General features: G+C 37.9%; 1 protein-coding gene across 3 annotated transcripts in view; it reads right to left on the bottom strand.

Moving 5' to 3' along the window:
* LOC117288444 (gamma-aminobutyric acid type B receptor subunit 2-like) overlaps positions 1 to 13,810 on the bottom strand; it is a 49,251-nt gene extending 35,441 nt beyond the window's left edge. For all 3 annotated transcript variants that reach the window (XM_033769309.1, XM_033769310.1, XM_033769311.1), the window contains exons 1-2: positions 13,154 to 13,810; positions 3,431 to 3,568 (exon numbers count right to left, since the gene is read on the bottom strand). In XM_033769309.1, the coding sequence (XP_033625200.1) occupies positions 3,431 to 3,568; positions 13,154 to 13,456 (441 nt within the window). In that variant the 5' untranslated portion in view covers positions 13,457 to 13,810. The remainder of the gene's footprint in view (positions 1 to 3,430; positions 3,569 to 13,153) is intronic.
* Positions 13,811 to 16,866: the final 3,056 nt, after the last annotated feature.

Raw genomic sequence — 16,866 nt, 5'->3', positions numbered from 1 at the left:
CCTAATGAATACATTCAAGAATAAGTGCATTCCACCATATTATGGTTGATGTGTGCCGAGGGTGTGAGTATAGTGCAGGTGGGTATACAGTCAACATATAGTGCAGTTAAAACAGTTCACATGTTAATCAAGAGGAGCTGGACTGACTGATAGACAACCTGTGTATTAAAGGCACTGGACACCTTTAGTGAAGACAAGTATTCTCACTTGGTGTTTCCCAACACAAACAAATCTGTGAACATTTTGAAGTTGCAAGAGTATAAGGATTAAATTATAAAAACACCCTTTTTCCACAATGTTGTTGCTTTCAAATTATTTTATTATCTAAGCTACATCAAAAGTACAACTGAACTATAACAACGAGGTCCTTCTCTCCTCATAATATTTGTTAATAACTCATAATATTTTCATATCAGAAGGTTAAACAAATTTACTCATAATTGTCAACAGATCGCCAAAGAAAAGTCGAATCACGATCAAAACGCAACCGAGCGATATCAAATCGTAGTAATTTATTCTAATCCACGAAATTGTCGAAACCCTTTTATGATAATATTCGCATGGTTGTTTGGAGAGTATAATAACAATTCTTGTGGTTTGTGAGTTTGATATTAACTAATATTTGTATTCCCACATTATAGTGGGTTTCTAAATAGACCAATTTTGTTTAGTCTGTAAATGAAACAAAGGTTGCCTCAAATGGAGAGCCCGAGGAAACCTGTAGATAAAGGTGCCAGCAACACTGAAGCAAACCCGACTCGTCCACGATAAATGTTTTATGTTCTTTAAAGCCATTGGACACTTTCGGTAAACACTATTGTCAGGGCTCACACTTCGTGGTTTACAGCTTGTATATAAATTAAAAACCTGTGGAAATTTAGGCTCAATCGGTCATCGGCGTCGGGAGAAAATAACGAGAAAACCCACCCTCGTTGCCGCACGTTTCGCCGTGTCATGACATGTGTTTACAATAAAACCGTAATTCTCGATATCGAGAATTGATAATTGTTTTAATGTTTTCTCAAAAAGTAAAGCATTTCATGGAATAATATTTCAAGAGAAGTCTTCACCATTACCTTCTGTAAACCCTTTTTTTTTTTTTTTTTTATTCTGTGAACTTGTGTTTGTTTTTCTGTTCCGAAAGTGTGTAATGGCTTTGACGAGCACTACAAACCAGTCTGCCTATCCTAAAAAAAAAACTAACTAGAAGTAGTTTGCTCAAGGACACACATGGGGAATATGCCTGGGGAAAGAGCTAAGATTGATCCTAACTGCAAACCAATCATAGTTGCTTAGTAAAGTGCGATTGTCACAACACAAGTTACTCTGATGATACTGACATGTTGTATCATGATGAATTGTCTTGCTTTGTGAAATTGCGCCCATGGACTCGAACTCCCACACTGCAGTGAGTGACAAAATTTTAATATGCGGCACACGTACTTTATCAAGACCGCTCGGTTGACATAAAGTTCAATAGAGTTCGAAGTCGCACTTCAAGAACCCATTGATGTACATTTGAACAAGTCGCTACGGAGGTATTGCTGAATAATTAACAGCCAAAATATGTTCGTGTGTACTTAAATGCAGTGGACACTATTAGTTGCTCAAAATAACTGTTTGCATAAAAATATACTTGGTAACGAGCAATGGAGAAATGTTGATTGTGAAAAACGGCCTCTCTGGAGCAACGTAGTTTTTTTTAAAGAGGTGTAATTACTCCCTCAAATAATTATTGCAAAACTTAAGGCATGAAAACATTGTTTTAGACATTTGAAAGCACACTCGTTTTGTGCAACCATTTATTATTTTATTTTTTAGATTATTTTATATGACTAATATTGAGTCCAAATGTAAAAGATTTGTTATTTTGTGCTTTCGTCATACATCAAGTGAGAACACTGGTCATTGCCAACAACCAAAGGTGTACAGTGCCTTAAAAGACGGCTCTCTTGACATAAAGTTCAACATAAAATAGTTTAATGTCGCACTTCCAGAACCCATTGATGTCAATTTTTAATTTGAACAATTATTTTGCTACGTAGGTGTTGCTGAATTATTAACCGCCAGAATACTAGCTTGCTCTGAAATGTAAACCGTTCGTTATATTGCATAACGTTAGAAAGAGGTTTTAAAAGTAGAATATAACGATTCACACAAATATGCCTCGAAGTTGCAAGGTTTTCTTTACACGTCGTGAACTAAAACGAAACGCCACTTTGTGGAGTCAAGTTTTTTATTCTAAAAATGGCCGACCGTGTTAGGTTGTAAAGTAAATAAGAAAACCACGCAATTTCGAGGCACGTTTGTGTGGATTGTTATATTCTACTTTTAAGACATATTCTAACTTCATAACAACCGGTTTTAAATGCTTTTCATGGACCACTCGACCGACCCAAGGCAACTTGTCCCTTTAAAGGCAGTGGACAATATTGGTAATTACTCAAAATAATTGTTATCATAAAACCTTATTTGGTAACGAGTAATGGGGAGAGGTTGGTAGTATTAAACATTGTGAGAAACGGCTCCCTCTGAATTGGAGTAGTTTTCGAGAAAGAAGTAATTTTCCACGAACTTGATTTCGAGACCTCAAGTTTAGATTTGGGGTCTCGAAATCAAGCATCTGAAAGAACACAACTTCGTTTGACAAGGGTGTTTTTTCTTTCATTATTATCTCGCAACTTCGATGACCAATTGGGCTCAAATTTTCACAGGTTTGTTATTTTATGCATAATGTTGAGATACACCAAGTGAGAAGTCTTGTCTTTGACAATTAGCAATAGTGTCCATTGTCTTTAACGCTAAGGTGTAAAGGCGCATCACTGTCACAGGACCACTCTAAGCTGTTCACACGATAATTGGGCAATCATACTTCCCATCGTGTCTGTCCACAGCTGATGCGCATCGATCCACGCAAATTTAATACCCTTCATCATTGCTACTCTTTCTTGTCTCTCATAGGGAATAAATTCCCCGATATTTTCCTGTAATTTACGCTCCGATTTCTGCGGGCAATGCACCAAAATCTCAAAAAAGTACAGCGAAGTGCAGCGTAGGTGCTGCGTTACAAAGTCACACAACTTCTCTGAAGTGGTAGCCTATCGCTAGTGTGTGCCTATTGGTGTGGTGTTGCACGTGAAGCTTAATAGTGACGTGGCAGCAGCAAGGTTCGATAGTCTGATAGCTGAAATCTATGTGTAGTCACGTCGAGCGACGAGAGGATTTTAAAGAAAAAACGCAAAGAGGCGCAAACCTTTAGGGTCAATTTCAAAGTTGAACTTTTAGTAGTAAATCAAAAAATTGATTTGCAATATCAACCGAAGATGACCAACGTCTAAAAAGATCAGCACGTCGGGGAACCGTGAGTGAGTTTTATCTGACACAAACCAGCTGCGTAACCAATACGATTAGACACAATACTTATTCTCACCTGTACGAGATTGTACTTGGCCGCCACTTCGTTCACGACCAGCGCCTGGCGAGAGAATATTGGTCCCCATGACATCAGCACCGGCGGTCCCTCGTACAGAAGGTCATTCAGCAGCTTCAACGCATCGGCTGGTTTACCCTGTGGACAGGTCAAAGGTCAAACAAATTAATTACCTTTTGGTTGAGGGACTTTTCGAACTCTAGGTGGCAGCAGACTTTCAGGAAAATTGCTATCGTTTACGTAGTTCCGAGCATGCGCACATAACCGATGGCAACGCATTTACCTATGCTACGTCTGCTGCCATATTTAGCGTTCCATTAGTGAGTCCCCTGACCTGTACAATGCAAATTAATCAGTGAACTAAAAACAAAACAAAAACAAAATCAATTTTTGAACAATACGTTTAACTATAAAATATAAAACACCAAACATTAATAAACAATATATATATATATATATATTATTATAATAAATACTGTATTGTGTTCAAACATACCCTTAAACTCATGGTACAGTTAATTTCAAAAGAAGAATTGTCAATATTAACTCAACTGAATAAGTTGTAACCACGCAAGCCCCGAAATTATTTATGGGTGCTTCTCAGCATTTCCGTTAGTTAAATCAAATTCAACGCAATAAAACATCATCTTCATCGTGCATGCAACCGTGCATTCAACCAAAACGTGGGTTGGTTGAAGCTTTATCAATCATTGAGCATCTAATGAGCCACGAAAAAAAAATCATTTAGATAATTCAGTGTCCATTATTTTATTAACCTTTAATGTAATACAGAACTGGCTATTAAATTCGCGCTGCTGCACAGGGTCTAGGTTAAACTGCACGCACCAAAATAGGAAAAAACAAATTTTCCTTCAAAAATAAAAACTCCAATACTTACTCATGTATCCATTGGTCCATAGGTATATTATACAGAATGATTCGATGATAAAAGGTATATATCAAAGTACCGGTGATATGCCTTTACAATATTCACACACATTTTAAAAGATGCATAGAAATTGTTACACTTCACATATATTTTAACTCGCTGCTCTTATAGCAGTTCATAAATACACTATCACCATGAAAACCGTCTCGGAAGTAGTTTACACTACACCATCACAAGACAAAAAACACTGATAATCATTTTTATTTATGTTTATTATTTGCAAAAGCCGGACAATGAAATTGTACCCAAATTCCAGTTTTTGCAGTGTGAGACGGGACAAACATGACCCCCTCCCCTCCCGCACAACGTGTAGGAGCGTTGGCGTCCTTCGTGGTAAAGATTTAAAAAGCGAACATAGCTACTCAATGCACTCGTGCACTTTGGGGATGGCTTATTCCACAATTTGTCTTTAGTTTCCCTGGATTTTTTAATATTCTTACCCCCCCCCCCCCCCATTCGAGATAATTCCCCGCATAACTCAAATCTGAGGGGAGGGGGTAAAATACATTCATAATTGTGAATTTTGCAAAAAATAGTTAATGGCCTGACGTTTCGACCCTAGCAGAGTCTTTCTCGAAGGCTAAATGACAACACAACAAACATGAACATGTAACTAAGTGAAACATAGCAGTGAAGTGTAAATTTGATAACATTGTATGACTTGTCCACACCAATAAACATGCCCTGCGTGGGGGTATACAGTGCTAACACACATCGGTGCAATTGGGTAAAAAGGTAAAACGACATTTCTACTATACTTTATCCACGATGCAAATATAACATCTCTCAAAGTCAAACACGAAACACTGTGTTTACAATCAAGTGACAAGTCAGAAGTTATAATAATTATTCGAATTCTTATAACGGTATCGAATTCGAATTCTTATCACAAATTGTTTAATTTAGTTGTTTTGCTTTTGCTCACAGCCCGTGATCTCGAATGTCTTGCCTTTGCCAAACAATTAAAGCCATTATACACTTTCGATAAACAGTATTGTCCAAGTCCCACTCTTCGTGGTTCACAACTTATTTATAAAACAACAAACCTGTGAAAGTTAAGGCTCAATCGGTCATCGGAGTCGGGAGAAAAAAACGGGAAAACCCATTCTTCTTTCCGCGCGTTTTGCCGTGTCATGACATGTGTTTAAAATAAATTCGTAATTCTCGCTAACGAGAATTTATATTGTTTTAACGTTTTCTCAAAAAGTAAAGCATTTCATGGACTAATATTTCAAGAGAAGTTTTTCACCAATACCTTCTGTAAACCCTGTAAATTATTGTAAATCTATGAACTTTTTTGTTTTTTTTCTGTACCGAAAGGGTCCAATGGCTTTAAGCCAAACATTGTTTCCCAACTAATATTTTTTTTTTTCTTCAGACAAGTGATAAAGAAGAGACGTCGCGGTAAAAACTGTCAAAGTACATCACACTATAAGTTAAAGGCACATAACTTAACACTATTGTTACTCAAAAAAAATGTTAACATAAAACCTCACTTGGTAACGAGTAGGAAGAGCTGTTGATAGTATAAAACATTGTGATAAACGGCTCCCTCTGAAGGAATATAGTTTTATAGAAAGTAAATTTCTTACTCAAGTTTCTGACTGAAAACTTTTATCGGGTATCCGAAAGCACACAAGTAGTTGTGTGCAACAGTGGTGTTCTTTTTGTTCATTATTTTTTTGCAATTTCAAGCCCAAATTTTAACAGATTTGTTATTTTATGCATTTTTGGGGCCACACCAAGTTGGAACACTGGTCTTTGACAATAACCAAAATGTGCCTCAACGTCAATCAAAAAAACAGGTTACATATCTATTCTATAAGTCATTACATGGACTGCTCAAACCTCGACAAAGGACGGCGGGAAATTGTTGGCAATAATTCAAAGTTCGCCTGAGCAGACAACGTAAAAAGAAACACCTGACTGAGGCAAGACAAAAATTAATCCAAACCGAAATTAATAAGCGAGTGTGAATGGAATCCCTAACCAGCTATTTATTATTTTTGGCAGTAATTGAGTTGATGAATCAGGCACTGGACACCTTGGTTATGGGTTATTGGATATGAGCTGTAAAGTTCGGGTGCGTGTGTTTGGGTGTTCGGGGGGGGGTGGGGGTGGGGGTGGGGGTGGGGGGGGGGTTCAGAAGGGAGCGGTGAAATCATCGGGTTTATGACAGAGAGCTTGGCTCACGTAAAGGGCACCATACACCTTTGACTGTCAAACACTAATCTGCTCACACGGTGTATTATGCCATGGAAATGAAGAACAAAAAATCAATTCGTTTTTTTTTTTTTTTTTTTTTAATGTTGTTTTACTCGTTTTATGGTTTAAAAAAAATTACCCCATAACTTAAACATCTTCCAAACCGTGCAATTTAAAAGCAAGACAGGAAAGGTTTATTCCCATGATAGATTGAGTATGCAACTGTTCCAGTCATAGCGGTGTTGTGGCGAGAAAAAAAAAGGATTTAATTAAAACTGACTACAGAAACCTTTGCTCTGTATTATCAAGCGGACTGTATGAAAAGAAGGGGAACGCAATTTAATAACGTACCCGGCTTCCATCGATCACTTGCAAGCTGATTAGAGATCTTGTCGGCACAGACAGAGGTTATCATTTTGTGGTGGTGGTGGGGGGCACAGGGGTTGCATACAGTGTAGATGTTGTTTCTATAGTTGCCACTTCCAGCAAGTTGAACATGTAGTTTTACATTACGTCACATTAAACAAAAAGTTAAAAGTCAGTACAATTTTTTTTGGTGGTGGGGGGGGGGGGGGGGGGCACAGGGGTTGCATACAGTGTAGATGTTGTTTCTATAGTTGCCACTTCCAGCAAGTTGAACATGTAGTTTTACATTACGTCACATTAAACAAAAAGTTAAAAGTCAGTACAATTTTTTTTAACGGTGTTCAGTTCATTCCTGGATTTCACTGATGTTCAAAAATCCTGTTTTGGAATTACAAACTTGTTTTTTTGTTTTAACATCCGAGGATAACATGCTTTAATTTTGGAGTAGGCCTAGTGAATAAATTGAAATTTGAATAAAACAAATTCACGAGCGGATACATTTGTCTATCTATTGGAAGACACTCTTTAAATGCAGTGGACACTATTGGTAATCACTCAAAATAATTATTAGCATAAAACCTTACTTGGTAACAAGTAGGGGGAGCTGTTGATAGAATAAAACATGGTGAGAAACGGCTCCCTCTGAAGTAACGTAGGTTTAGAGAAAGAAGTTTTTTCTATGAATTTGACTTCGAGACCTCAGATTTAGAATTTGAGGTCTCGAAATAAAGCATATAAAAGCACATAAATTCGTGTGACAAGGGTGTTTTTTCTTTCAATATTATCTCGCAACTTCGATGACAAATTGAGCTCAAATTATTGTAGATTTGTTATTTTATACATAATGTTGAGATACAGCAAGTGAGAAGACTGGTCTTTCACAATTACAATAGTGTCCAATGTCTTTGAAGTCGGGACATAGGTACGATTTATGTTGGAAAATTATAATCCTAGATTAAACTTGTTTTCTTTTTTTCAATAGGCCTATATTTAATTTAGTATTTTGAACATTATGCTTCAGCGTTTGCAAACTGTCCATTATCTTGATATATTTGATAATTGAACTTAAATTGAACTTGGAAACAGTCTTGAAGTAGGTCAGTGTTTTTGAAAATTAAGGTTCGTATAAGATAAACTCACATTGTTGTTTTTTCACGTAATGTTATTTAGTATTTGTTATAATGCTTCAGCGTATGCAGAAAGGTTGATTGAATTAAATATTATTTCGCTGGTTTTCAAAATAAATCTGACCTTATAAAAGACCGACCGATTCAACAACTCTACGACGACGCAGCACAGCCAAACTGACTCGTGATGTTTTGGGTCTTCGGTGACCAATTGAGGCAAAATTTTTGAAGGTTTGCTCTTGTATGCATAAGTTGGGAATCTGGGATACACCTAGTATGAATACTGGTCTTTGACAACTACCACACTTGTCCAGTGCCTTTACCCACACGATTGATTTGATTCGTCATACACTTTGATACAGCTTTGTATATACGTTTACCGTATGAGCCTAACGCAATCTATCAACACAGGCATATACCTTTGATATTAATTGCGTTGTTTTCTAATGGAATTAAAGGGCAGATGGGCCAATGTTTGTACATTTGTTAACTGACTGTTGGTTTTGCGAGAGATACCCGCATGTTTGCTCCTATGGCGGATTCAATCGTACGCACTTCAGATTGAAAAAGTTCGTTCTGTTGTGAGTAAATAACCCCCGGCAATTTATTCAGAACCTCTGGCTGACTCTATGATGATTTAAAACCTAGTCTGGCTCTCGCATTGTGTGAAAAGTGCACAACTGTTCCCCCTTTTTCTTGTTGTTTTATTTCTCTTAATAATAATAATAAGACATTTGTAAAGCGCCTAATGCAAAAGCCTCTAAGCGCATAAAAGAAACAAGCACCTTGCGCCGTCGACCGATTACGTCACCAAGTTTAGCTTCCTTGTTTAGACTCTGCGTTGAAGTGTTTACGGAATGGGGGACCTTGTATTGAGGAGGTGTTTCATGTCTGGAACAAATTATTACATAAAAAACCTTTACAAACGGTTCGGAAATTTTGAGATGTGTTTCATTTTCCGTTCGCCTCATCACTCGGTCCTGGTTCGATTCCCGGCTAGGGCCATATTTCACCCGACGATTTTTCACCCTTGAGAAAATTCAAACAGTTTTGATATCCGGCTGTGCTCCGTGGACATGATCAATGTGGGCTAAAAGGGCCACGAAAGCACGGCTCAACCACGTTGTAGTCGCGTCCTTTCGCAAATCAGCTTTAAAGGGAAGGTACACGTTTGGTATTTACTCAAAACAAATACTAACTTAAAAACTGACTTGATAACGAGCATTAGGGAGCTGTTGATAAAATAAAACATTGTGAGAAACGGCTCCCTCTAAAGTAACATAGATTTTGAAATAAAGGTAATTTTTTACTAAAATAATGAAAATTTTCTAGCTAGAAGTCTTTTATTCCCATCTGAAAGCACATAAATTCAACAAGGATGTTTTTACTTTCATAATTTTCCCCAACTCCGATGACCAATTGAGCTCAAAATTTCACAGGTTTGTTATTTTATGCATCTGGTGAGATACACTAAGTGAGATCACAAGTCTTTGACACTTACCAACAGTGTACCTTCCCTTTAAGGATTTGGCGTTTGCATAATATTCCCAGATCTCAACTATTTGGTAGTATAAAGCATTATTCACAGGACAGCGATTAACTGAGACCCCGTTGCTTTATTTTAGCATGGCTGTATAGTAACGCAAGGTTTTGACAATATTTTGCTGCAAGAGAATATGGACATGTCACACGAGGTACTAGTTGTAAAATAGTATAACCATGCTACAATTTAGCAAACGACCCTTGCTAAAATGGCTCTCGTGTGAAAGGGACTAAAGAGATGCTCTGCGAACATTGACGTGTGTTTTGCATTAAGACAGCTTTTCGCCTGGAAGCATCAGCAGATGAGACTTTGCATACGGCAAATACACACGTTTGTTATGGACGTTAGTTATGTAACGTTCCAAAGGCTTTTAATTTCTAAACACAAATAATATTAAAACTTCGAGCTGATCCCGCGACTACAGGCGTCCTTGCGCAATTCGGCTTTTTACTGGCAAGTAATTAGGACGATAGCCTTCCCGTTTATAAACACTTTCTCTTCTCAGCATTTAAACAAAAAAAAACAGACAGAGTTTGTTGTCCGTTGACAAGGAAGTACATGAAGAGATATCACATGTTTACCGGATCGACTGCCGCGAACAAAATAAATAAACAGTCTGCTTCTAGTTAAAAATTAATTGTGTAGATCATTTATGACTGCTGGTACTTCATTAGAAAATATTTCATTACATTCATTATTTTGTTTCACGAGCAAACTCTTTTTGTTTTATGTGATTGCCCTTGTATTTTAGAATAAGTTAAATAATAATAAATTCAAACCCGATTTACATATAAACAAGGATCGGTTAACGTGGAGTGTTTGATAAATACTAGGCAAAAAACAATTAATGCCTGACGCCGGAATTCTTCATTTGCTTTCCTATAAAGTCAACAAATTCTCATACAAAATCACCACGTTCTGGTTGTGTCAAATGAAATACTTGAAACTTAAAATACTTCAGTTATTGATTCAGACAATTTAATTTTAGTACAGGAGTGAAAATGTCATTAAAGGAAACTGATTAAAGGTTATTTGAATAGAAATTTGTACATAACAATGATATCTGTCAGATTGTTGGTTAAAAAAGCGTATTTAACTGTACAAAGGATGTTAAATTTGCATCGGGGATAAATAATATTAATTTTGTTTTTTACCCATACACCGATTTGTGTTAGCACTGTATACTCGAACCCACGACCCTTGCAATTCTAGAGCAATGTCTTACCAACTAGACTACCGAGATTACCAAAAAGGCTACTGCTGATGAGAGATTGAATTTGTTATATCAGAGAAGATTTGAGTTGTACAATTTATTCTAGTTAGAAAGGAATACGCCTAACGCACAAGCTGTTCCGCGCCACGAAATGGTTTTGTTTTCCTTCTTCAAAAATAGCCGTTTTTAATTCCATCTGGATTAAGGATCCTTGGTTTTGCATTGACTCATAAAGGTTACAGAAGACTAACGACAGACCAGCAAAATAATGTACCACCAAACACATAAATAAAGCAAGTATAGTCAAAATTCCGGAATAAGAATTTTACATCAACAACTTTCAAAGGTCACAGCTCAGCAGCTAAAGAGTGCTTTTATTCAGAAAGGCATTCTCCCAACGCTCAAGCTGCTCCACGCCACGAAGCGCTTTTGTTTTGTTTTTCTTCTCAAAAAAATAACCTCTTTTTAATTGCATCTAGATTATGATACTTCATTTCGCAATGCCTCACTGAAGACCAACAACAGACAAATAGACGTGGCCATTAGTTACAGTTCCAGCTCAAGAAAGCTTTAGTCCGAACACAATTCCTGCAACTCACTCTCTCTATACATGTGTTCCACTCCATGAACTGATGTCTTCTCCTTAAGAATAACCCTTTTTATTATAACTCCATTTGGATTATGGTCATTTGTTCGACATTTCCTCATTACGGTTAAACCTCCTAAAAGATTAAACGGAGGGCAGTCAAGGTTATCAACAGACAGCTTTTGGTAAATTGCGATTGCTGTTAGTCGTTGAAGGCATTTTTACCGTTTTCGTCATCCTTTTACATCTTTGTTGGGTTTATAGTATGACAACACCCATCGAATTAATGTTAAAGCCCCTGTATTCCTTTTGGTATGTGTTATAAGAAAGCGTATGGTATCCGAACAGCCGATAAATCCTTGTTGGAGGAGCCTCACAGAAGTTGAAGAAGACACACTTTACCGATAGCTCATCATCATGAGAACAATAATGAGCTTCTCCGGATGATGAACAACGTATGCAATTCGAAACGTCAAGACTATACATTGGGCCTTATTAGAACCAACTCCCAAGGTTTGTACCAGCAAGTTCACTAGGTGTGGTTACTTCTTATTTTCCACACCATGCAAAGCTTCAAACATTAAAAATAAAAAAATATATTTGATTGAGCTTCAGTAATCATAAGCTGTCGTCTAAAGCTTGTTACAATTTTGACGCTCTGTTGATTACAACTGTAAAACGAATACCCCACTGACGTGAGAGCAACAACAACAATTACTGTCATATTGACAATGCAGATTTATCTGGGGAAATCCCGGTTTGATGTAGGCCTATAATAATTCAATTCAGGTTAGTTTTTTGTTTTCTTTTCTCGTCATGACTGTTGATCTTTAATTGTTCCAAATAAATGATGGCCCTCGTATTACACCGTATAACGGACAAACATTAACTACTTCTTGTGAACACCAGCAATGTACAGTAAACATTACAATTTAATGTCAAATAATTCGATTCATGTTAGGTTTTGTGGAGTACTCATTCATATGGAACAGCGGTTGCCTAGGTCATGGTTCTCGAAGTGATGGATTATTGAAGAGAAAGCGAGTGTTATGGTTGTTTAATATAATATACATCTTTGATAAAGAATATTAGCCTAAATTTTTACCAATACAATGATGATAGTTTAGCACTATACACTCGGTACTTTCCCAACGTTCTGTAAAATAAAACAACATTTAATAATTATTATTACTCGGGGATAGGATTTGAACGGCCTCTATCTACTGGACAAACTCGGTGGTCTATTGGTAAGACACTGCTCTAGAATTGCAAATGTCGTGGGTTTGAATCCCAACTGAGTAAGTGTGCCTGCACATTTTTTTCACAGAATCGGGAAAGTACTGAGTATAAAGCAAGTGTTGACAACAAAATGCAGGCACACGTCCAGTAAAGTACCATCTAACCTAACGTTAGCTCTAAAAGTAAAGGACCATCTCACATTGGTTATACTTTTATGTCAGACCTAAATGGCCAGAGAGAAAAAAAATACTGACACATGCCCAAGGCAAGAAAGTGCCAATGGTTGCAAACTTATGTTAGCTATAAAAGTAAAGAGGCCTCTGTGGCAAGTATAGATTATAAACTTATATTAGCTATATAAAATTGTCACAAGAATAATACGCGCTATTTTGCAGACTGAGGGAGGCACAAGAGGGACTAGCTGTACAGCAAACAGTAACCAAAACAATTAAGTACCATCGAAGGTAAAGTACTAACTATTAAAGTACTACTCACGTCAGTAAGTCTCCAGCGCATCCTCAGCTCATAGCCGTCAAGTATCCCCGTTAGATTGTTAATGTGGTCCACGGCTGTCTGTGCTGTGTATGGTAAAGCACCAAATATTTTGTCACCGGGAAACGCAAAGAAGCCCCCGATGTAGAGCGGAATTCTCGGCATAGGTGAGCTCCCGGCAGTGTTGGCCGCCGGTACTACCGTGGCGTTGATACCGGTCGTGCCTGGCTCTGCTGATCGGCACGTGAAGAATGCTACATTATTAAAGAGCAAGACAAACATAAAGAAATACACAATGCTGGACATTGTGGATGGTGTAAGCACAGAGCTGGGTCCTAGCTCTGTTGTGCTAGCTCTATGGTGTAAGGCCGTTGGCACGTGGACGGTTTGTTGTAAGAATAGGGTCCTAGCTCTATGGTTATCATATGGGTACTCAGCGATCACATCTGCAGTTCGTACAATCCAAGTGCTCCTGCGCTTATATACTCCCTTTTATAAGCTGTGTCAAAAACTATAGGCAAAAATGCAAAGCGAAATATGACTTGAACCAAATGAATACGCCATCGTGCAGCAAGTGGACAGCTTTTGCGGTACGTTTGAAAGTCCCATGCGCAAAGGCAATCAATGTACGTGTCATGGCCCTGGTACAAACTTCGCCAATCGTTGTTATGGGAGGCACGTGTGTGTATGCTCGAGTATGTCATAATGCTGTTATCAACGTAATAATGGGTTTATCTGCAACACGCTTTTATCGGCTAAACTCGATCACTCTGATTGGCTTCCATGTTGGTGACATCACGCCCCAAGTGTTTTTTTTATGTTGATAAAGTCGGGCAATGACTTGTATGTTTACCGAGGGAACTCCACTTTGCACTTGACAACGGCATTTGCAAGGCACTCCTGTGTAGCCAAGTTGGTGTTAATGTTAACACTGGAAACACAGTTATAATGGAAAACGGGTATGAGAAGCGTTACATGGACAGTAAGCATTTTTGGGGGCTGCAATATAGAATTGCAATCCTCAAAGATTGTCCGCTTTTTTTTCCGATTTGTGAAGCGATTCCCAATTGAAAAGCACTACGACAGTGTGGCGATTTCGTAGTGCAGAAAAAGGCTAAATGTACACCGATTTGTAGTATCCCCGTAAAGACATAATTATTTAGTTGTGTTCCTTTGTCCCCTGATAGTTAGAGACACTGGACAATATTGGTAATTGTCTAAGACCAGTCTTCTCACCTGCTGTATCTCAACATAGGCATACAAACCTGTGAAAATTTGCGCTCAACCTTGTCACACGAAGTTGTGTGCTGCCAGATGCTTGATTTAGATACCTCAAATTCGAAATCTGAGGTCTCCAAATCAAATTCGTGGAAAATATATACTTCTTTCTCGAAAACTACTTTACTACAGAGTGAGCCGTTTCTCACAATGTTTCATACTATCAACAGCTCCACATTACTCGTTACCAAGTAAGGTTTTATGCTAATAATTATTTTAAGTAATTACCAATATTGCCAACTGCCTTTAAGGACCTTCCGTAGACTTTGCACCCCAGTCCTTAGAGATCTTTTTTTCCATTGCATGATTGGTTCTCGGTCCCCATAAGGTAGTGAGTATTTAATCACGCTGCTGTTCCACATGGAACGGAGTAAAAAATAGACCCGTGTCACGCTAACCTCAAGGAGTACAGCGTGCAAACCATGGCATTTTCTGGCAGGCAAGAAACTGAGAATTTGTATCACTCTAAAAAAGCAAGAGATTAAAATGCAGCGATACCATTTGTTACATGAAAATTCACAAACAATACAATCCAATAGGGCATTAACTGATGTAGGTATTAATAAACACAAACGTATGGCAGCTTAGGAGTTGGAGGACGCAAAGGACCTTGCACGTGCAACAGGTGCGCATGCATGTGTGACGCAATGGCTAACCAACAAGATACCAAAAGTTGACTGATATTGGGGCTCAATTTTATACATCCGCTTAAGCAGAAACTATTACTTAATATTGTTCTCCTAAACACAAGTAAGCAAATTATCAATCACAGATTGTACATGTGACATGCTACTTTGGTTGGTTACACTACTTAATTGGGACGCATAATTATGTCATGCTACGCAACTTATTGTGCTTAATAGGACGTTCATGACGTCATCACAGCTGATTATACCGCGAACGTGCAGGGATAAATTGTACCTTGTCTCAGCTTGCCAAAGGTTTAGTTATGATGCTTATGTCGGAAGGGCAATAATGTTTTTCTTCGAAAAATTCGACACGCTATACGCTATGACTGCGCGGGAAGTACATGATGACCATTTAATTTGTAATTAGTTACACAGCACCGTTGACAATGCTATATCAATAATAAGCATCGTATATCATCACCTCAAATTCATCCAATGCCTCATTGACCTCTGTCGTATTGTTTTACGTGGCCCTATATAGAGGGACACTGTGAACAATAAAATTTAAAGGTAAAAACTAAGAACATGGAATATTATTTGTGTTCCCTTAACATACGATTTCGTTCCCTCGAAGTAGCTTTTTGTTCCCTCGAAATATTGTTTCAGTATACGTGGCCCTATATAAAGGGACATGTGAACAACAAAATGTAAAGGTACAAACTAAGAACAGGAAATATTATTTGTGTTCCTTAACATACGATTTCGTTCCCTCGAAGTAGCTTTTTGTTCCCTCGAAATGTTGTTTTGTTACCGGAAATTTTGTTTTTGTTTTTCTAATTCGATCCCTCGCAATAAATTCGTTCCCTCGAAACATTTCATTGGGTGACATCATGTCGAAGGAGCAAAACAAATGTTTTGTTTTTGATTTACATGTCCCTCTATGGGCTCTGTACGATCGTATAATAAAAATGACCCAAACATGACATGTTGGGGTCTTCTCAATTAAAAAAAAAATCTTCAGATTGTTGTTTTAACTTACTTGTATCGTTTAACATGTGCATCATTAAAACATAATCCACAAACACTTACATTCACAATTGCTGAAAGTTTACTCCGCGGACTGAGTGCAGAAGACTCGAAAGAATTCGGATGAGTTAAAGGTTATTAATTGGTGAGGAAAGTTTCAAATGCGTTGCCCCAAAGCGTGAAGACGCATGCAAGTTCCCATGGTTGAATTCGCGCCAAGGTACCACGACCGTCACCTTCTCTTTATCCCTTTCCACTTTCGCAAAGAATAATGAGTTTTTAGAAGGTCAAGGTCCAATTTTCCGATGGTTCTCTCGCAAAAAACGACGTTAATTCTTGCATAAATTTCCAGACTCAGTTTTTAGCGTATTTCACGGCTTACTGGACAATGGTGATCGATCGTCAGTATGCTGCCGGGGAAGAGACGGTGTTTGGCTAACAGGTAAAGTGTGACAGGACTTTGGAATGTATCAATTGTTCCTGCATCCTAACTGGGTCCAAGGTGTCAGTTTCTTAAACTGAATACATTTGCTTGCCTAAAGGGGAGAGTAGCCTATGTCGACATTTTTCTTGTTAACAGCCTGTGGGAAGCTCAAACCATAGAGTTATGATAACACACTAATATTTATGTTATGAAAAAAAATGCTGGGTAAACACCCCCACCCCCTGATCAAATTAGCCATCTTGAAAAAAATAAAATGTTTGGTAAAATTATCCGACTTGTCACTCCGTAGTGATAAAGGATATATAGGTCATTTCGTTTTAACTGACATTCATGTTCTC

This window comes from Asterias rubens, chromosome 3 (assembly GCF_902459465.1).
Source record: "Asterias rubens chromosome 3, eAstRub1.3, whole genome shotgun sequence".
Lineage (NCBI taxonomy): Eukaryota > Metazoa > Echinodermata > Asteroidea > Forcipulatida > Asteriidae > Asterias > Asterias rubens.
Note: the sequence above shows the minus strand (reverse complement) of the source record. Positions and strands in the feature narration are given on the sequence as shown.